Source organism: Otolemur garnettii, unplaced genomic scaffold (genome assembly GCF_000181295.1).
Source record: "Otolemur garnettii isolate 467f Iridium unplaced genomic scaffold, OtoGar3 scaffold00171, whole genome shotgun sequence".
Taxonomy (NCBI): Eukaryota; Metazoa; Chordata; class Mammalia; order Primates; family Galagidae; genus Otolemur; species Otolemur garnettii.
The window spans coordinates 3,514,119-3,534,672 of NW_003852566.1; the positions used below are offsets into that span (position 1 = coordinate 3,514,119).

At 53.0% G+C, this 20,554-nt stretch overlaps 1 protein-coding gene across 2 annotated transcripts in view; it reads left to right on the forward strand.

Moving 5' to 3' along the window:
- MAN2B2 (mannosidase alpha class 2B member 2) overlaps positions 1-20,554 on the forward strand; it is a 34,995-nt gene that overhangs the window by 9,311 nt on the left and 5,130 nt on the right. The window contains exons 4-16 of one of the 2 annotated variants that reach the window (XM_023519302.1): positions 207-379; positions 1,454-1,569; positions 4,319-4,496; positions 5,371-5,569; positions 7,442-7,632; positions 8,621-8,786; positions 10,199-10,332; positions 13,564-13,826; positions 15,962-16,153; positions 16,658-16,910; positions 17,371-17,481; positions 17,578-17,770; positions 20,352-20,498. In XM_023519302.1, coding sequence (XP_023375070.1) covers positions 207-379; positions 1,454-1,569; positions 4,319-4,496; positions 5,371-5,569; positions 7,442-7,632; positions 8,621-8,786; positions 10,199-10,332; positions 13,564-13,826; positions 15,962-16,153; positions 16,658-16,910; positions 17,371-17,481; positions 17,578-17,770; positions 20,352-20,498 — 2,316 coding nt within the window. The remainder of the gene's footprint in view (positions 1-206; positions 380-1,453; positions 1,570-4,318; positions 4,497-5,370; positions 5,570-7,441; positions 7,633-8,620; positions 8,787-10,198; positions 10,333-13,563; positions 13,827-15,961; positions 16,154-16,657; positions 16,911-17,370; positions 17,482-17,577; positions 17,771-20,351; positions 20,499-20,554) is intronic. The other variant, XM_003800198.3, reaches the window with a different exon arrangement.

The window sequence follows — 20,554 nt, forward strand, 5'->3', positions numbered from 1 at the left end:
AAAAAAAAAAAAAAAAAGAAAGATAAATTGTATATTATGTGTACATTTCCATAATTAGGCATTAAAAATTGAAACTGTCACCTCTGCCAACCTACTTGGCTCTGCTCAGCCCAGTAGCTGGTGTGGCAGGGCACCCTGGGTGAGCATGAGCAGGGAGGCCCAGGCCCACCTGACCAGGCACCAGCGAGGCAATGCTGTCTTTGCAGAAGGACATGGGTTTCTCTATGAAACATTTGGGATCCGGCCACAGTTCTCCTGGCATGTCGACCCATTTGGTGCATCTGCCACGACCCCAACCCTCTTTGCGCTAGCGGGCTTCAATGCCCACCTCATCTCCCGGATCGACTACGACCTAAAGGAAGCCAGGCAGGAGGCCCGGGTGAGTTGTCCGCCACATCTGCCGCTCTCGCTTCTGCCTGCCTCCTGGTGTCAGAGCATCATAGCAAGCTGCTGCTTTGTGCTAAGGCATTCAGGAGTCCTTGCCAGCTCCCTAAACCATGGAACTGTACCCCCAGCCTTGGTTCTTGTTATTTCCTCCACCAGGAGTGCCCTCTCCCTATACCCCAGTGTGGATACCTGCAGCTTGAAGGCACCTTCACCCTTTCCACTGGGCTGGGGCTGTGCTGATCCCCCCTGCGGACCCTCCACAGGGACTAGACTCAGTTGCACTCAGTAGACAGTGGGTGGCTGACGGAAACAACAGGGCCTATGCACTGGGAGCATGGTTAGCAGAGACGTAATGCCTCTTCAGATGCGTGGGCAACTAGCAACTATTCCATGATCTAAATAGTAACAATAAACAAGCACAGCAGACACGGTGTGTGCCTGTGCCCTTGGGAAGGCCAGGCTTCAGGCCCCCCTCACACCTGCAGATGACCTTGTGAGCTCTATTCCGAGATCTAAATTGTAACAATAAATAAGCACAGCAGACGCTGTGTGTGCCTGTGCGCTTGGGAAGGCCAGGCTGTAGGCCCCCCTCACACCTGCAGATGACCTTGTGAGTCAGGCGAGACTCTCCCCAATTTCATGCAGAAACCAAGTCACAGAGGCATTATGGTCCCAGAGCCAGCGCTTAGTGAACTAGGATTTTATCTCTGCTTTGTAACCTTGAGCACTTTCCAAACATCACAATAATTTTAAAGAAAATAGACTGTTTACTTGGTGGAAGGTAATGAATTCCCTGTGCCTGAGGATATTCAAGCAGAGTCAGAAAGAGCTTCTCTTAGAGGCCTTCAGAGAATCTTGCCCTGAGAAACAGGTAGGGTGAATCCACAGCTCCTTCTAGAGGGCAGATCCTACCACATGTGGCTTTGAGAACAGAAGAATCTTAATGGAGGAAGCAGCAGGAGACTTTGTCCTTGAATCACTGAGAGAGGGCCAGGAATGGCTGGGGGAGGCAGAGCCAGCATGCCACGTTGCCCCTCGGCTCACTCTGCTCTGTCTGGGTTTGTAGGAGCTGCAGTTTGTGTGGCGGGGGTCCCCGTCCCTATGGACACAGCAGGAGATCTTCACACACATCATGGACCAGTACAGCTACTGTACCCCATCCCACATCCCTTTCTCCAACAGGTACGTCTCCTCTGCAGCTGCCTCCCACCTGCTCAGGGCCTTTGCGCCCCGCTGGGGCTCCACAGACCCCGGGGTTTGCCCAGCCTTTGCAGCCATGTATTATGCAGTTTTATGAGAGTAGCTCATTTAGAATTTCCACATGTGGTTTCACATTTATAATAGAGTAGGTGAGGTTATTAACCCTATTTTATAGATGAAGAAACTGAGGCTCAGCGAGGGTAGGTAACCAGCTTAAGGTCACCCAGCTGGTAGGTGAGGAGGTGGTATTTGACTTCAGGTCTGTGTGACACCAGATTTCTTCCTGTCTTGAGTTCCTGTCCTGATGCAGGATTACTTAAAGGATGAAGTCTTCACATCAGCATTCCTTTTTTTTTTTTTTTTTTTGAGACAGAGCCTCAAGCTATCCCCCTGGGTAGAGTGCTGTGGCTTCACAGCTCATAGCAACCTCCAACTCCTGGCCTCAAGCGAGTCTCTTGCCTCCGCCTCCCAAGTAGCTGGGACCACAGGCGCCTGCCACAATGCCTGGCTATTTTTTTTTTTTTTGGTTGCAGCCGTCATTGTTGTTTGGCGGGTCCGGGCTGGATTCGACCCCGCCACCTTAGGTGTATGTGGCTGGCGCCTTAGCCACTTGAGCCACAGGCGCCAAGCCCACATGAGCATTCCTAAGAACCTCCCACCCTGGCCCTGTCAGGTCCCTTTCTGCTATGGCCTCTGCTCCTCTACCTACAAGGTGAGAAAAGTGACCAGCTGATTCCCAGGTGCCCCTCCCACCATTGTCCACCCCCCTGTTGGGGACATGGCATCCCCAGGGCACTGTTCAGCTTCTCTCTAGCACCTTCTGACTTTTCTACTGTGATTTTCTCTCAACCACAGTGGCCACCTGGCTCCCTGCCTCTGTCCCTTCCACATAGTACTGGACTCAGAGAGGGTCCTGCGTTGCAGACAGAGGGTGCCAGGCCTGAGAGGCTATGGATGTAGGAGAAGGCTGCTGACACAAATGCTTATCTCCACCTGCTCCTGGTGTGGCCTGGGCTGTAGCACAGGGTTTGAGGGATTTTTCCCATCCTCCCTGGCCCTTCTGGGTCCTTGTCCCTGCAGGGATCACAATGAAAAGGCAGGAAGAATGGGGGTGTGTGTTACAGAATGAATCTCTGCATGTCATCATCATGACCACTTGTCCTCACCACCTCCTGCTCATTGAGGAGGGGAGATAGGGGTCCTGATCCTAAATAGTGCAAGGTGGTCAAATACACACCACCTGACACAGGACAGGTGAGATGACTGGGGTCTGTGTCTTATACACGCACAGCTCCAGGGAGGAGGGTGCCCCACTTCACATGCACCTATAAGGGCTACCCTGTGATCAGGGAAGGGCAGGTTAGAGAGTGACAGAGGGGACATGATCAGCCTGTTGGAGTAGTTTCACCAGCTTGCAGGGAGGTGAAAACTGACAGGCTGATGACCAGATGAGGTGTGGATGGTCCACCTGAGCAGGGACCCAGCTGGGCAATTAGTCTTTCTGCTGCTGGGGGCAGTTAGCCTTACAACGCACCTTTCTCCCCAGAGGGTTTGACTGGGGACCTAAGACACAGTGGGGACCAGGAGAACCCTGGGGACAGAGGGGATGAGCGTCCAGCCCAAATGTAATTTTCAGCTTGATTTTCAAAGCATAAGCAGCCAGGCATTCTCAGAAACCCTCATAGTAGCCCCATGAGGGAGACACTCTTGAGCGTCCCACCTTATAGAAGGAGAAACTGAGGCATAGCAACCCACCTCCTCCCATGGCTGGCAAACATGGCAGAGCCAGCATTCAGGCCTCTGGCTTCAAAGCTTCAATGTCATGGCAACAGCCTGCCTGCAGTCTTCCTGCAGTCTCTCTGCAGCCAGACAGCTCTGGATTCAAATCCCAGCTCTGCCCTCTGTTCCTGTGAGGACTTGGACAAGGTACTCTGCCCTGTGTGAGTAGGAAAGAAAGCATGATGGAGGGGGAGGCAGGAGAAGACCCCCCCAGATGGCTTCATTGGCAGTGCCCTCTGTCAGGCCCTGCCCAGTGCCAGGCAAGGTGTCCAGCTTCTTCTTGTAAACTGTTTTCATTCAATCCTGACACCTGGCCACACACTGTCCCAGTGAGGAGGCTCAGGCCAGGTGGGTCAGCAGTGGCAGAGCCCAGAGGCTACCTAGGATTGTGGACAGCTGACAACATTCCCCCCACCCCCACCCAGGTGTCACTCAAGGCTACACAGTGTGAGAAGGGACAGCATTTCTCTAGGGGTTCTCTAGGCCCCTGAGGCTCATTCCTGGTCTCAGTGCCACACCAAGCCACTCAGGAGGCGAAGGCCAAAGGGGAAGTCCATTAGGCTTGATCTCATCTTTACAGTACTGACATTGTGCTCATCATGAGTTTTTTTGTGTGTTAACTTTGATTTTTTTAAGTATTGCACTAAAATATCATTTATTTACTGAGATATGGGTCACCCCCTTATATCGTGTACCCTTGGTAAGGGCCCCACATGCCTCACACTGTCCCCAGCCTGCCGGGGTCTCAGGATAAGGAGGGTGCCTGCACCAACAAGCATATGAATCTCATCTGATGCACTGTGGGGTTGTAGGTGTGGGTAGAACCCAGGCTCGGGGTGAGATGGTGTGTAGAGGTCCCAGGGCTGGTAAACTGTGGTGCCTGGTTCTGACCTGTCTGTCTGCAAAGCTCTTGTCTCCTCCCCTTAACCTTTAACCTTCTGCCGTCCCTCAGGTCAGGGTTTTACTGGAATGGCGTGGCTGTCTTCCCAGAGCCACCTCCGGATGGGGTGTACCCCAACATGAGTGAGCCCGTCACCCCAGCCAACATTGACCTCTATGCCGAGGCTCTGGCAGCAAACGTGAAGCAGCGGGCAGCCTGGTTCCAGACACCTCACGTCCTCTGGCCCTGGGTAAGGCAGGGTCCCAGGCCCCGGAGCCCTCAACATACCCCAGGGACGGCTGTGTGGGTCTGGCCAGGCCAGGCAGCCATCCTCAGCCACATGGCTGTCCTCGTTCCCTGCAGAGCCCTGAGCTTCACCCACCTGACAGCACCCCCACCACACCAGCCTCTCAGCTCCACCTGCTCCCTTATTCTTCCTGTGACAGTGTCTGCGGCCACAGCCTGGCTCCTGGCTTGGTCACTGTGTGCCTTAGAAACCCTCTGAGTTTCAGTCTCCTCAGCTGTTCAGTGGGGACAGTGACAGCACCTGTATCCCAGCCTGGATAATAAGTGAGGGAGGTGTCCCAGAGGGCCAGTGCCAGACATGTGATCATCTCAGCTGACCTCTAGTGAGCACCTGCTGCATGCCAGGCACTGTGTACGGGTGTATTTGTCTCATCCGTCTGATTTGCACCCCTGGGCCTAGGAGGCAGGCACCACTGGTATTCCATTTTGCAGTTGAGGGAACTAAGGGCCAGAAAGCTTAAGGGATTTTCCTGAGACCACATAGCTACTAAGCAGGGTAGCTGGGAAGGGGTGGAATTTGTCTTCAGCCAGGCTGGGGGCCACACATCCTGCCTTCTTAGCCCATAACTGCTGCTTTTGAAGGTGAGCTTGAGGTCGGTTAAATGCGAGTCATGGCTGTTACCATTGTTATTAATATTATATTATTATAATCATGGTTTGGGTAAGTAGTAATATGATGGGCTTTGAGAGATCTCCAGGGGCTTCAGCTATAGGAGCCAATTTGAGGCCCTTGTTGGCCTGGAGAGTGGGAGGGTGGCTGATGAGAAGCCGGGGCTCTGCCCCTTGAAGTATAGGGCATGCTCCATGTCTGGCCACAGGGGTGTGACAAGCAGTTCTTCAACGCTTCGGTGCAGTTCAGCAACATGGACCAGTTGCTGGACCACATCAACAGCCATGCTGACAAGCTCGGCGTCTCCGTGCAGTACGCCACACTGGGTGACTACTTCCGCACCCTGCATGCTCTCAATGTCACCTGGCGCATCCAGGACCACCAGGACTTCCTGCCCTATTCCACAGGTACAGGCCCCTCCTGCCCACCTTAGTGTCACTCGGCACTGCTCTCCGAGCCCAAGACAGATTCCAGGCTTGCTCCATCTAGATGTCCTGGCTGCCAAGCCCAGCCTGGATCCCAGGGGCTCAGCTCTCTCCCCAGTGCCCCCACATGGCAGCTTCCTGTCTCACCTTTGATGTGCAAAGCCCCCATCCAGGAGGGCCCTCCCCCAACCCCACCCACTCCCCTGTGTCAGTCACACGTACACCTCCTCCAGGATCCTTTCCTGAGGCTGAGACTGGGCAGGTATCTCCTTCCGGCCACCAGGCTTCCTCCTCCTGCTGCACAATCATCATTAAGGAACCCATGTGCTTTGGGCTGTGTCCTCAGGCCAGGGCTGGGCTGGCTGTACTCCAGCTGTGGAGTGAGCCTGTACTCCCTGGCAGCATGGAAGTCATGCAACTGCCCTGCCCCCAAATGGGGACATGAATGGTGCTTTATCCATAGGTTTATTGTAAAAATTAAGCAAGACAGGAAAAGCTCTTAGCTTGTTTTCATCCTTCTTGTGTTGCTACAACAGAACATCACAGACTGGGTCATTTATAAAGAAAAGAAGTATATTTGGCTCACAGTGGTGGAGGCTGGGAAGTCCGAGGTAGCAGGCCTACCTCTCTGGTGAGGGCTTTCTGCTGCATTGGCCCACTGCTGAGGGCAGAAGTGTGGAAAAACAAACGAATTTGCTTTAATAACAGGCCCCTCTCAGAGTAACCTGCTTTCGCAGTGACATTAATCTATCTGTGAGATTACAGTCCTCATGAGCTGACCACCTCTTATGCATCCCACCTCTTCCTACGATCACAATGTCAGTTACATTGTAACAGGAGTTACATGTAACAGGAGGGAACATTTAAACCCCTGCACTTCCCCCAGAGAGACACAACACACAGACTCCAGCAGCAGGGCTCTGGAGTGCAGCCCAGGTTCACCCAGGACCTGGCTTAATCCTGCCTCTCTGGGCCTCCATATCTCGGTCTACACACGGTGACGAGTGGGGCTGTAGTTCTCAGGACCCCACCCTACCGTGTAGAGTGAACATCAATGTAAGCATGGCTGTGGCTAAGGTGGGGGATATACCTTTGTGGGCGTGGCTGTTTCTAGCGGGAGGAGTGCAAGAAGTTGAGGTGGGTGTGCTATGATTATAGCTCAGTCTGTGGGGTTCCCTTGCCTGGCCACTCTACTTGGCCATGCAGCCGTGGAGGACCCTGTCATTCTGACCCCAAAGCCTGCGGCCTTTCCTCAGGGCCACGTGACCACCCCTCCTAGCCTGACCCAGGTCCTCAAGGCACAGCCCAAACCCAGGAGGAGCAGGAAGGCAGAAAGAGCAGGAAACCTCTGAGACCCAATCAGCCACTCCCTGGGGGGCATTGGCCCTCCTTGCTCTTAGCCCTGGTCCCATTCTTATTCTTTGGGCCTTGGGAGAGGACAATAGCCACCTGGGGTCTCTCAGCTCCTGCCAGCTCGCCCAGCCATCCTCCTTGGGCTTCCAGAGAGACCTGCTAAAGCACGTGCATGTCCCAAGCTTCTGCAGCTGTGTCCTGCTGTGAGGCGACTGTCTCACTCGCTTCCCTCCTGGGGTCTCCCAGGCCCTTGGCTCATCCAGGTGACAAGTTTCCTAGGCGAATACTGGGCTAGTTCCTGAACATAGTCTGTCAGCTCCCCACCTGCCCCAGGCCCTGTTCAAGGCTTTCTGGGTAGTTTCCTGCCCAGCCGCCGTCTCCCTCAGTGGCCCAGGCAAATGAGATCTCTGTGGCCTCAGCTTCTCTGCTCTTCCGGGCCTGGGGCTTAGTAGACTCCCTGGGGAGGACATCTTGAGCTCACCATCTGCCCTTGTCTACCAGAACCCTTCCAGGCCTGGACAGGCTTCTACACATCCCGCAGTGCACTCAAAGGGCTGGCACGGCGAGCCAGCGCCTTCTTGTATGCTGGGGAGTCCATGTTCACACGCTACATGTGGCCAGCCCCCCATGGGCCTCTGGACCTGGCCTGGGCCCTGCAGCAGCTCCAGCAGCTCCGCTGGGCAGTGTCTGAGGTAATGCCACACTTCTCAGCCACAGCACAGGTTTGGAGCCTCTCAGGCTGTGCACTTCCCCACACTTATCCCAGCAGGTCCTTCTGGCCCTGGGGCACTAGAAGCCCCACTTTACAGAGGGGAAAACTGAGGTCCTTGTTGGTCATAAGGCCCATGCATGGTGAAGCTGGGCCAAGACCAAGGCCTGGTAGCCTCTAGCTGTGGTCTCATTAAACTCTGTAGCAGCAGATTTTACTGAGAAGGATAAAGGAGACAGTGGAGTGGTGTTCACGTCTGACAGCTCTGTCCGTGTAACCCGAGGCACGTGACCTTCCCTGTCTGAACCCTAGCTTCCTTCCCATGCAGTGACAATGACACCCTTCCCAGGAGGACAGTGGGCAGCTGAATGTAATGACTGCTGCTTGGCATGGTAGCTACCACACAGCAAGTTAAGTTTCCATCTCCACTCATCCCCACTGCACAGACATGGAAACCAAGACCCAAGAAGTCCTGTACTTGTTTTCAGTCACCCGTCTAAAAAGGTCCAGCTGGGACATCTGTATGGTCACCTTAAGAGAATTGCTGGCAGAACATGTCACTGGGTGACTTTAAAGTCCATCAGAGCAGCTCAGGCCAAGTGTCTTCACCTGTGGAGCCTCAGTGTCCCCTTCTGTGAAGAGAGACAAGCCCGCCTCTGGCTCTGTGCAGAAGAACATGCGTATCATAAACAGAGGACACAGGGCACTGGGAGGTCAGGTCCCAGAGGTGAAGCAAGGTCCTTCCCACAAGTCTGTTCTCTGAGAGGGAGGACAATGGCACGAGTTTCCACAAGATCAGGAAAAGTTGGGCAACTTCATCAGCCTTTCTTGGCCTCAGTTTCCTCCCCTATAAATGGGAGGGACTCCCGCCTCTTTCACTGGTGCTGGTACACAGTCAGTGCAGGTACCTCATAGCTGCCTCGTTGGATCGGGTCCTGATCACCTTCTTCCCCAATTGGGGGGTCCTGCAGGTCCAGCATCATGATGCCATCACAGGGACTGAGTCTCCCAAGGTGAGAGATATGTACCTGGAGCACCTGGCCTTTGGGATGCAGGGGGTAGGCAAGCTCATGGCTGCCATTGTCCTGGACAGACCCCAGCCAGGGGCAGGGCGGGCCACCCCCTCGGCTGACTCAGGTAAGCCAGGCCCCTGGGTGGAGGCTGCGGGCCCATTCTGAGACAAGGGTGGGGGTGGGGGGCTCAACAACCTGCGTCTCGGGGGATGACAAGCATCTTCTGTCCTCTGAGCCTCCGTCTTCTCATCTGTGAAATGAGGAAGGTCCGATGTTACTTGGAGCCAGTAAGCACTGCTAAATCTAATCTCTACAAGGTTGGAAGCGTTGCTGTTCTCATGTTATGGCGAGGAGACAGACTGAGAGGTTGTATACTAGCCCAGGGTCATACAGGTAGGAAGACATACAGTGGAGATTAAACCCTGAACCCTGCACTGAGGAGGTGCAGATATCCTCAACGGCCTGGCCTCACCTAGCTTCCTGCACTCCCTCCCCAGCTTCACTTGGTCATAGTTCATGTGGGGCAGCCCTTAGAACAGCCTCTGATATGAGGTTTCACACATATAGAGTAACCCATCCTACCAGTGTGACCAGGGGGTTTCAAATCCAGGAAAATCCTGAGAAATAGGGAAAGTTTGTTCTCTCGACATATGCAAGAGATACTCCCATGCACAAGGTGCCCACGTCCCTGTCCTCGACCTGCACTCTGATCATCATGCACTTCCTGATGTCCCCGGCCCGTCCACTGCTCTATCTCCCATGCCTTTCACCTGACCTACCCTCCCCTCCCATCCCTATGTGTAATCCCATTTGGCCTGCAGACTTTGGAAGGCCTCTGGGGACCTGCCCTTGGGGATACCAGTCTGTTGGGAAAGATGGTTTCAGAAAGAATGCGGCAGCCTGGGCTCCAACTTCACTGCCAAGTGGGGCAGTTGAAGAGCTGACATTCTAATGAGACAGTCATGTCATTCTGGTGAGCACACAGGGAGGCCTCCCTGAGCGTCAAGGACTAGCTGAAGAAGACGAGGAAAGGTGTCCCAAGCAGAAGGGAGAACTCAGGCAGAGGCAGGGAGACTGGAAGTGTGTGCTGTGTTCAGGGACACAGGTGTTGTCAGATGTGGCCAGGTCCACATTGCTAAGCCCTTGAATGTCAGGCTAGGCAGTAGAACTTGGCCCTCCAGGCTCCAGAGAATTCCCTGGTGGCTCACAGTACCAAACTCTCAAAACTTTGGAGCCAGGCCTTAGGAGCAGGTGACTCCACTTCTCTGGACCTCAGCTTCCTCATCAGTCAAGTGGGCTGATGGGGAGAGATGTGTAAGGGAACAAAGGAACCTCACATGTTCACGTCTCACCTTCCTGGCCTGGGAATGCGCACTGCAGTGCTGAGCAGAATGTGGGCCAGGCTGCCTGTCTGAGGACCACCTGCCTGGCCAGCTCCTCTGGGAGCTCTGGAGGGCTAGGTCTTGCCTGCCTCGATTTCCCTTGTACTGAGGGGTACCCAGGGGTGTCAGCCAGCAAAGCCTGTTCTCTCTGCAGGTGCGAGGCCCACAGGACACTCTGTGGCAGTCTACAACCCACTGGCCTGGACGATTACCACCATCGTTACCCTGACCATTGGCTTCCCTAGAGTCAGTGTCACAGATGAGTTGGGCCATCCAGTTCCTGCACAGGTATGTCCAGCTAAAGGGGCATTTGCTGTTTGCTGACACCTGCTCTGGGCTGGGCCCTGTATGCAGATGGTCTCTCTCGGCCTTACAAACACAGCCTTGTCATTCCTGTACTATAAGTGAGAAAACAGGCTCAGAGAGGCAAAGTGTTTGTTTGTTTGTTTGTTTTCTAACACTAATCAATTCTCTACTTTTCTGGCATGAACTAAGTTTCCTAAAATCCAATTCAATTCTGAACTAACTCCCTGGAATACAAACAAACCCCACAAGTTAGTAGTTTAGTCCCAGAAGACCCCCCCACTTCAGGTGCCAGCCATAAATGGGGCTACAGGCTGTCAGACTTCTGTTCAGGTGACTCCAAATTCAGAGGTTCCTGCAACCCCTCCAGATTTGATAATTCACTAGAAGCACTCATAGAACTCAGGGAAATTCTGTGCTCACAATGACAATTATCTTGCAATGGGCATAACTTAGGAACAGGCACATGGAAGCTTCCCAAACCCTAGTCCCTTGTTGGTTCCTCTGGAGACCAGCCCCACCCTGGAAGCTCTCTAAGGCCCCATCAGGAGTCACCTTATTATAACTCAGGTGAGCTTGAAAGGGGCTCCCCTATCTCTCAGAAAATCCCCATGGTTTTAGGAGCCCAGAGCCAGCAACTAGAGACAAAGACCAAATATGGTACCATACCGAGTCCCTAAGGTTACACAGCCAGGAGGTGGCAAGCTCCCACCTTCCAAGCCACCACTGATCTGTCAAAACTGTAGTTAGAATGAACATGTGACAACCCTGCCCTCACTAGGAAGACATTAATGTCTACTGAAGGTCATTCAGATCCACCAGGGTACTGACAATGGGCTTGGGGCATCCAGTGTGGATAGAAGTGAAAGGGCATCTGTGTTATTATTGCTGCCTTCATCTGGAGGACTCAGAGGCCTGCTGAAACTAAAGGACTGGTCCAAAGTCACCAGAGAGTGAGAGTTGCCACTGACCACAAGCCCAGCCCTTCCCTACCACACCCAGTCCAGGCACCTTTTTGGTGTCTGTGCTGTGGGAACTAGGGTCCTCATCTATCTTCCCCATCAGGGCTACCGTAACAAAGCACCAGGTCAGATGGCTGAAATAATAGACATTGATTTCTCCCAGTTCTGGAAGCTAGGAGTCCAAGATCAAGGTGTCAGCATGGTCAGGATCTGGCCAGGGCTTCTTTCTGGTTTCTGCCTTTCTGTCATGTCCTCATGTGGTAGGAAGAGGGTGCGAGAGCTGTCTGGGGTCCTTGTCAGAAAGGTACTAATCCCGTTCCTGAGGGCTCACTCTCAGGACTTAATTACCTCCCAAAGCCCCCACCTCCTAAATGATGACATGTAAGGTTAATATTTCAGCATTTTGAGGGAGGACATAGATATTCAGTCCACTTCATCACTCAAGCCAAGGGGGTATAATACCACTTTCCTAATTGCTTCTAGGGCCTCCTGCTGTCACATCCCTACAAGGGCTCTTATATAGGAAGTTTTCCCTCACCCACTTCCTTCAGGAATGTTTATAATCTAATACAAATATTCCTTTTGCATGTAGCAAGGCCTTTGAGAGTCTTAAAGGGGTGCTGATGTCAGAAGGTGGCACCCAGCTGGCCCTTTCTGCACCACCCAGAAATCCCTCCAGCAGCACTGGCTCCAGAAGGCACCCTGCATGTCACCCAGCTGATCCTTCTTTGGGACAGTAGAGGAAGCATTGACATCACTCAGTCATCCAGCACACACTCCCAGATGCCCATTTTGGCCCAGGCCCCATCCCAGGACACAGGTGTAAGCAGTTATGTATACTAATGACTAGGGAGCCAGGGCAGGGCGCCTTCTCATAGGCTCAGAATGAGGAGGAGCTTGTCTGGCAAAGGGTAGGGTGGCCTTGGGCAGAGCCAGCACAGAGCCCTCTTCCCACATAGGTGCGGAGTGAATTCCCTTGACACCTGCTTCTGGAGCTCCCATTGTGTGTCAGACCCTGTGCCAGGCACTGGGGACACGGTACCAACCCACAGATGAAAGTCCCTGCCATCAGGGGGTTTATAGTCTAGTGGCGGAGACGGGCCATAGCAAAATAAGGAAAGCATAGACTGGTAGATGACGACTGTAATGAGGGCATCGTTAGAGCATGTTATAGGGGCTAGGACACACTTTAGGTGGGCAAGTCACATCAGTGCAGGGCTGGGCGTCTGCTATATGTCGGGTAAGGCCTAGGTTTGTGCTGGTATCATGGGCCTGCTAATAGTGCTCCCCACCATGCATAGAAGATGTCTGCTTTAGCTGGGGGGCAGATCTAGTGACTTGGAAGTGAGTGCTTCCAACTTCCCCTCCTCAATCAGATGCCGAGGAGTGAGGCAGAGGCCAGGAAGGCTAACCTGAGACATGAGCAGATTAAAGGATTGCCCCTCCCAGGAGAAGGGGTGGGGACAGCTGAGCAAAGGCTTGGTGTAGGAAGGCAGGAATGCTGGGAAGGAAGGGCCCAACACTGGAGCCCGAGTTGCCAAAGGAGCAGTGAGGGGAAGGGAGGTTGGTTCCCCTCAGGCCCAGGGGCCCAGGTCCTGGGTTGCAGCAGATGAGGGTCTTGGAAAACTCACTCTGGTTTCTGAAGTGGGTGGATTGGCAGAGACAAGAGTGGATACAGGGACACCAGTGAGGGGCTGGGCACTTGTGCAGGGTGGGGCCTCCATAGGAGGCTACAGGGAAGTGAGAGGGGGAAGCTCTGAGAGTCCTCGAGATGCCCATGGGTGGTGTTGGTAGGGGTGGGATTGGGGACAGCTGAGTGGCAGGGGGCAGATGGTGTGTGGGGGTGTCAGCTGTGGCTGTCCAGGTGGAAGTGCCAGGCAGGAAGTGGTATCTGTGGGTCTCAGATTCCAGAGGTCAGAGGACCGGGAATTTGAATTTGGGAGGCATCGCTTCTGGCCGGTGCAGAATGATTAAAGGGGCTGGGAGTTTCCAGCTGGAATAAGAGACACTTAGGGTCCCCCAGAGCCAGCTTTCCTCTGGTCACCAAAGGGTTCTCCGAAGGTCGATGTACGTTGTGGGGGCCCCCGGGGGTACAGGATTCAGGGAGCAGAATGTGGCAGGGTCCAAGAGAAAGAAAGACACTGCTGCCCCAGGGGCCGTGAGCACCCCATCCAGGAGATGTGTGAGCTGGAGGCACTGAGGGGTCTTCCAGCCCTGAAATCCACCATTTGCTCCCACCCTGCTGGCCTTGCAGGTCCAGAACTCGACCAAGACCCCATCGGCATACACCTTGCATATCTTGACCACCATCCCAGGCCTCAGCTACCGGTACTATAGCGTCAGGCCCACAGCAGGGGCCCAGGAGCCAGTCGCCACAGTGGCCAGCACCCTGCAATTTGGCCGCAGGCCGAGGAGACGTGACAGTCGTGGGAGGAGGCGCCTGGTGCCTGTGGAAAACGACTGCTACACTGTGTTGCTTGATGAGGACACCAACCTGATGCACAGTGTCCAGGAGAGGTGAGCGCAGCCCGCCTCACCAGCCCCACCTGCTTCTCCACTGCTCACCTGCCCCAGGCAGACAAGATGGTGTGAAGCCCCTTCCTGTGTTGTGATCTTCAGTTCTAGGAGTGAGTCTAGGCCATGCCGGGAAGGCTTTCTTATGCTTTGGTTCCAAGGCTATTGATCCGCAGAAAAGAGGGAAGAAATTTATTTGGTGTTACCCACCCTTTTTAATTGAAAGAAATATAAAATCTCTATTTAGTAAATAGTCATACTATCTTTAGAATGGGAAGGGACCCTCAGAATCATCTAGGCTCACACACCCACTCACCGGTTCATCCATCCATGCCCCCACTTACTCACCCATTCAACAGTCCATTCATTCATGTACTCACTCAGCAGCTACTTGTACAGAGAGGGCAAATGACTGCCCAGGAAATCCTCCCACTTGGTGTTGGGCCAACCCTGTCCTTCCTCAGGCCTTGACCAGTCCAGCTGTCATCAACTCCAGCTGCCTCTGCCAGAGGACCCACTTGGAGCAGGTGGTGGAAAATGAGGGGACAGGAAACAGAAGAAGAGGGTCGGGAGAGGGAGGCTAATGGGCATTGGTGGGGAGACAAGTGTCAGCAGCGCTCAGCCTGAGGTCACACTCAGCAGCTCTCCACCACAGAGCCCCAGGACTTCCCTCCAGTGCAGCCCTGTCAGGTCTGGCTCCTGAGAGAATGGGCAGGTGAGGAAGGTGATAGCGGAGGCATGAAAGGCTGCCAAGGGGAGACCTGGGCAGGGTAGCAGCAGAAAGGGGTGAGGCCCCACGCATAGTCCATGTGCAGTTTGGGTGAAGGGGAGTTCGTTTTCCCTGATAGAAGATACCATTACCAAGATACCATTCACATACCACACAGTTACCAACTTACAGTGTACAGTCAGTGGTTTTTAGTGTAGTCACAAAGTCACATAACCATCACCTTAATCAGTTTCCAAACATTCACTACTCAAAAAAGAAACTTGATTTTCTCCTTCTCCACAGCCCCTGACAATTCTAATGTTTCCATCTCTATGGGTTTGCCTGTTCTGGACAGTTCATATAAACAAAATCATATGTTGTGTGGTCATTTGGTGACTCACTCCTCTCACTTAGCATAATATTTGCAATGCAGCCTTCTCAATTGTAGCAATGTCAATACCTCCTTCCTTTTTAGGGATAAGTAACATTCCCTTGCCTGGGCATCCCACACTCTGTTTATAGGTCCTTCAGCTGATGGATGTTGGGGTTGTTTCCACTTTGGAGCTACTATCAATGATGCTGCTGTAAACATACTGGTACAGGTTTTTGTGTGGACGTACATTATCATGTCTCTTGGGCATTTAGCTAGGAGTGGAATTCAGCTAAGTTTAACAGTTTAAGGAACTGGCTGCTCTATTTTATATACCCACGAGCAGTTTATGAGATTTCTGATTTCTTCACATTCTCACCAGCACTAGTTATTTTCTGTCTGTTCAGTTATAACCATTCTTAGGGGTGTGAAGTTCATCATTAGTTTCAGAGAACTAATGATGTTGAGCATCTCTTCATGTAATTATTGGCCATTTGCATATGTGTGGTTTTTTTTTTTTTTTTGGAGACATTCTGGCTCTGTTGCACAGGCTGGAGTGCTGTGGCATCAGCCCAGCTGACAGCAACCTCAAACTCCCAGGCTCAAGCGATCCCCTTGCCTCAGCCTCCTGAGTAGCTGGGACTACAGGTGCCCACCAGTAATTTTAAATTTTTTTATAGAGATAGGGTCTCTATGTGCTGCTCAAGTTGAGGGGTCAGAGAATTTAATGGTGCACAGGGTCAGGAAATGTTGGTTCCTGGCAAACCTCTGCTGGCCACTGCATGAGCCAAGCATCGTCTCTTGGTGACACCCTCTACTGACGGCTCCAGGTGCCTGACGCAGTCTGTGTCCTGACCCTCACCACCCCTTTTGTCATCACTCAGGGGCAAGATGGAACCTGAGCCATCCTGGCTCTGGGTTGAGGCTAGAGCTTGTTAGTGAGCCTGGTTGAGGGGACTCGTGATGCTGCTTGGGCTCCGCAGAGTTTGCCAGCCTGGTTCCAAATCATGAGATACAGTCACTGATGATAATGACGTGTTCTCTTTCTTATCTCTGCAGACAGAGTAACCGAAGGGTGAAGGTGACCCAGGAGTTCCTGGAGTACCATGTCAATGGTGACCTGAAACAGGGCCCCATTTCTGACAACTATATGTTCACATCCAAGGAACCCGCAGTGCCCGCATGGGAAGCCGTGGGAATGGAGATTGTGGTGGGAACTCTGGTGACTGAGATCCGGCAGTACTTCTACAGGTACCTCCCCGTGGGGTGACCCTGACACCTGGCGCACAGCCACACAGGTGGCAGGCAGATGCAGGAAGGACAGGTCCATCTTTGCTCCTGGGCTGTGTTTGGCTCATGCTAGTTGCTCTGTGAGAGTCTGAGGAAAGGACAAGTCACTCCCGTGTGTGTGTGTGTATGTGCTGGCTGCACTGCCTATGCCATGCCGTGTTGGCCAAGATCTGTGTTCAGAGCTGGGACAGAGCCCAAGTGTGTAACTCACATGAAGGGAGTTCCTGTTCATCCTTTATCAGAGCAGTCAAGCCACCCAGGCCTGGCACGGTGGCTCTGTGCTATCAGGGAGCCAGGCCACTCCCATTGTCCTACTCAGTGTCAGGAGTCGAGGGGAGCATTGTCCACATGGCCCAGAAGGCTTCCTGCCTGCCCACCCTGTTGCAGGAAGGAAGGAAAGAGGGAAGGAAGCATCTAGAAGGCTCTCAGAGCTTTACTTATTACCAAAGCCCATTTTTTCTCCAGGAATGTGACTGCCCAGGATTACACATACGTGATTTACTCCCGGCTTGCTCACGTGCCACAGGGCCAGGACGGGGAGCTGCTCTGCCACCGGATAGAGCAGGAGTACCAAGTGGGCCCCTTGGAGCTGAACAGAGAGGCCGTCCTAAGGACCAGCACTGATCTAGACAGCCAGCAGGTCCTCTACACGGACAATAATGGCTACCAGATGCAGCGGAGGCCCTACCGGGCCTACACAAACAACAGCATTGCACGGGTACGCCCTGGGCACCCACGGGCACACCCTGGCGGTGCTCCTGCTGCCCCTTTGCATATCACCAGCAGCGGGAGGATTCTTTGACAGCCCCTTGCCCATGCATCTGCCCTTGCAGGGTTGAGAGCTCAGGCTCTGGGTCTGCAGGTATCTGAATTAATTCTGGTACTACTATGTAGGCGAGACCTTGGTTTGTACCTCAGTTTACACATCTGTAAGACAACTGTTTCATCAAAGAGTCAGACTGAGATGAAGTATGTCAAGGGCTTACCTGGGACCTGGACCCGTGGCACCTGGGTCATGCAGCTAAGAAGCACCAAAGCTGGGATCTGAGCCCCTGCCTGGCAGTCCCCAAAGTCTAGGTCCCTACCCCATGCTGCCTCTGTGCCTATAGAAAGGGAGAGCTGGGGGGCTGCCTCACCCCTCACCCTGACCACCAGCTTGGTGATGTTTATGTCTGCAGAATTACTACCCCATGGTTCAATCGGCCTTCATAGAGGACAGCAGAAGCAGGCTGGTGCTCTTGTCAGAGCGGGCCCACGGCATCTCCAGCCAGGGGAACGGCCAGGTGGAGGTAGGAGAAGGCACAGTCGTCCTGCCCCAGCCCATTGTGGCCCCCATGGGCAGCTCCCAGTGCCAGGCGGGGCCTCTAGGGATCTTCTTCTCATAGGTCATGCTCCATCGGCGACTGTGGAACAACCTAGACTGGAATCTGGGCTATAACCTCACGCTGAATGACACTTCAGTCGTCCACCCGATACTCTGGCTTCTGTTGGGGCCCTGGTCAGTCACCACTGCCCTGCGCCAGAGGAGTGGGCTAGCCCTGCAGCACAGGCCCATAGTGCTGTTTGGAGAGCTGGCAGGTAAAGGGATGCCTTTCTGAGTGTACATCATCACTCCCTGGAGCCAGCCAGCCAGGTCAGGGCAGGGCTGTGGAGGGGCTTATGCTCTTGGGAATCTGGGCACCTCTGGGGCAGGAAGGCTCAGAGGGCTCTGATCCAAGGCCCTCACTTAATAGAAGGGAATATTGAGGGGAAACAGTGGCTCAGTTGAGGTCATACAGCAAGGCCACGCACAGAGCTGGGGCTCACACCTGCTTCCCTGTGTCTCCTTCATTTTCTTTCCTGATGTATCTTTTACTTTCCAAATAAGACATTATGTCACTGTGTTACTTCAGGTCGGGAGGTGAGGGTGCTTCTAGTCCATAGTCTAATCTACAAGGTTTGTACTTTGCCTCCACTGAGGTTTCTGTAGAGTATGTAACCATGTAGTCAGGGCGGTGCCTGTGGCTCAAGGAGTGGGGTGCTGGCCCCATATACTGGAGGTGGTGGGTTCAAACCCAGCCCTGGCCAAAAAAAATGAAAAAAGAATAACCATGTAGTCCTATATCTTTATTAAAATAGCAGAACCGGAAAAACAAGCAGGGAGTGTGTTTATAGGTGATAATTTGGAACAGCCTTAAAAGAATTAAAGGGGCCTGTTCCAGGGGCCACATGCTTAACTGCTGTTTGGGGTCTGTTTTGCTTATCTGTGGTACGGGATATCACAAAAAGTGCACACAGACTTGGTTTTTATTGCTCATCAGCTTTTCTAAGTGTTTGTGTATTTAATGTGTGGCCCAAGACAACTCTTATTCTTCTAATGTTCAGAAGAAAAGATAAAAGGTCCGATATCCCTGATCTAGATAAAATTCAGTGCCATTTTCACTGATTTGTGAACTCTTTTCCTACTCACTTGCAGAGGTTTTTGATTAAAATATGCTTTTACAGTTCTCCCTGCTTTGGTTTTGGAGCCAGAACCTTCCCAGGACATTAGCCAGTGGGCAGACTGTCCTTCCTTGCAACAAGCATGAACTGAGCTCCTATAAGGTGTTGCCACAGCGGAGATGCCTACAGGCAGCAGCCCCTCCCCTGCATGGTCTGTCAGGGTGAGGAACCAGGACGCAGGGCAGACAGGGAGCCACACTGCAGCAGGGCCTGGTACTTTGTGGCTTTGGAGGAGTGTGAGACTACAAGTCAGGAGGAGGCCAGGGGGTATCAATTAAGGTTCTTTGGAAGTAACAGAAAGTGGAGGGACTGCTCATTGGGCAGAGCCTGGGGAAGCTTGCAGACTTTAGGGAGTCCTAGACAGGAGGCCTGGGCAAGCTGGAGGTTGGAGCTCTGGGTATCTTGGGGACAGACATTCACAGCCGTGTCTCCTAGTACTACCACTGAGCTGCCTATCCGGGCTACCTCCAGTTCCCATGCTTCAGAGTCCCAGGAGGGGTGATCTGATTGGCCTGGCAAGTTCAGGGTCTGCTCCCAGATCAGTCAGTAGTTTCTTTTTTTTTTAGTGTATTCTCCATTTAAATAATTTCTTTTTTTTTAATCATTGGGGATTCATTGAGGGTTCAAAAAACCAGGTTACACTGATTGCATTTGTTATGTAAAGTCTCTCTTACAATCATGTCTTGCCCCCAAAAGATGAGGCACACACCAAGACCCCACCCCCTCCCTCCTTCCCTCTCTCGAGTCAGTAGTTTCTTAACAGTAGCTGGGCACCTTTCCTGCAGCGGGAGATGCACTGTGTCTGAGCAAGTGTCATGACTATTTTCAGTGCCTTCTCACCCACCCTCACTCTGGTCTCTCTTGCAAGTGAGAAAAACCCAGCTTGAACTCACTGAGCCCCAGGGAAAGATATTGTGAGGCCCATGTGCCCTTAGCCTCAAGGACTAAAACCCTTTGGAGACTGTCCCTGTGCTTCTTTCTGCTGACTTTCCTTCTCCTACCCAGCACGTGGCTGTGGGCGATGAACAGCTCTAGGGCTTATCTTAAAGAACAGTTCTATCGCCTCCACCCAAAAGGAACTGAGTGCAAAAAAAGTCCCAAGGAAGGATTCTGATTTGTCCTACTGGGGTCAGGTGGCCCGTGCCTAGACTCATCAGTGTGGCCTGAGATTTTGTGAGAAGACAGTAGCTCCTGTTGAAAGTCCATAGTTGGATAGAGTGAGCTCTAAGGTGCCTCTGAGCAGAGAGACCAGTATGACAAAACAAGGGAGGAGCTGGTGTCTCAAACTCCTAGAGTAGAAAATAAGGCTCTACATCACTGACTGGCCATGTGACCTTGAACAAACTGTGTTCCCTTCCTGGGCCTTATTCTCCCTCCTGGTCTCTAGTTCAAAATGGCTAGACTGAGGAGATCGAGGGTCCAGCTCTTAAGCTCTGTGGCCTCAGCAGTTGGACACTCAGAAGGAAAGGCTTTCAGGTGAAGGATGCATGGGCAAAGGCAAGGAGTGGGGAGCCTGGGGCACTGGCACCACCAGGGGCCTTAGGCTGATGCTGTGTAGGCTACATGGGGTGATGGATGAGGGGGGTAGACTGGGAGGGGCAGGTACATATAATATGAGTGCCAGGAGGAGGGGCCAAGCCCCCAAACCCTATCCTTATTCTGTCCATCTGCCTTCCAGGAACTGCCCCCAAGCCCCCAAAATCCTGGAAGCAAGAGGCCGTGATGCTGCCCCCAAATCTTCACCTGCAGATCCTGAGTATCCCGGGCTGGAACTACAGCTCAAACCACACTGAGCATGTGCAGAATCTAAGGAAAGGTGAGGCAGGTATGCAAGGGCCTGAGCCCGCTCCTCCCTTCCCAAGTCAACCAGGTCCCCAAGCC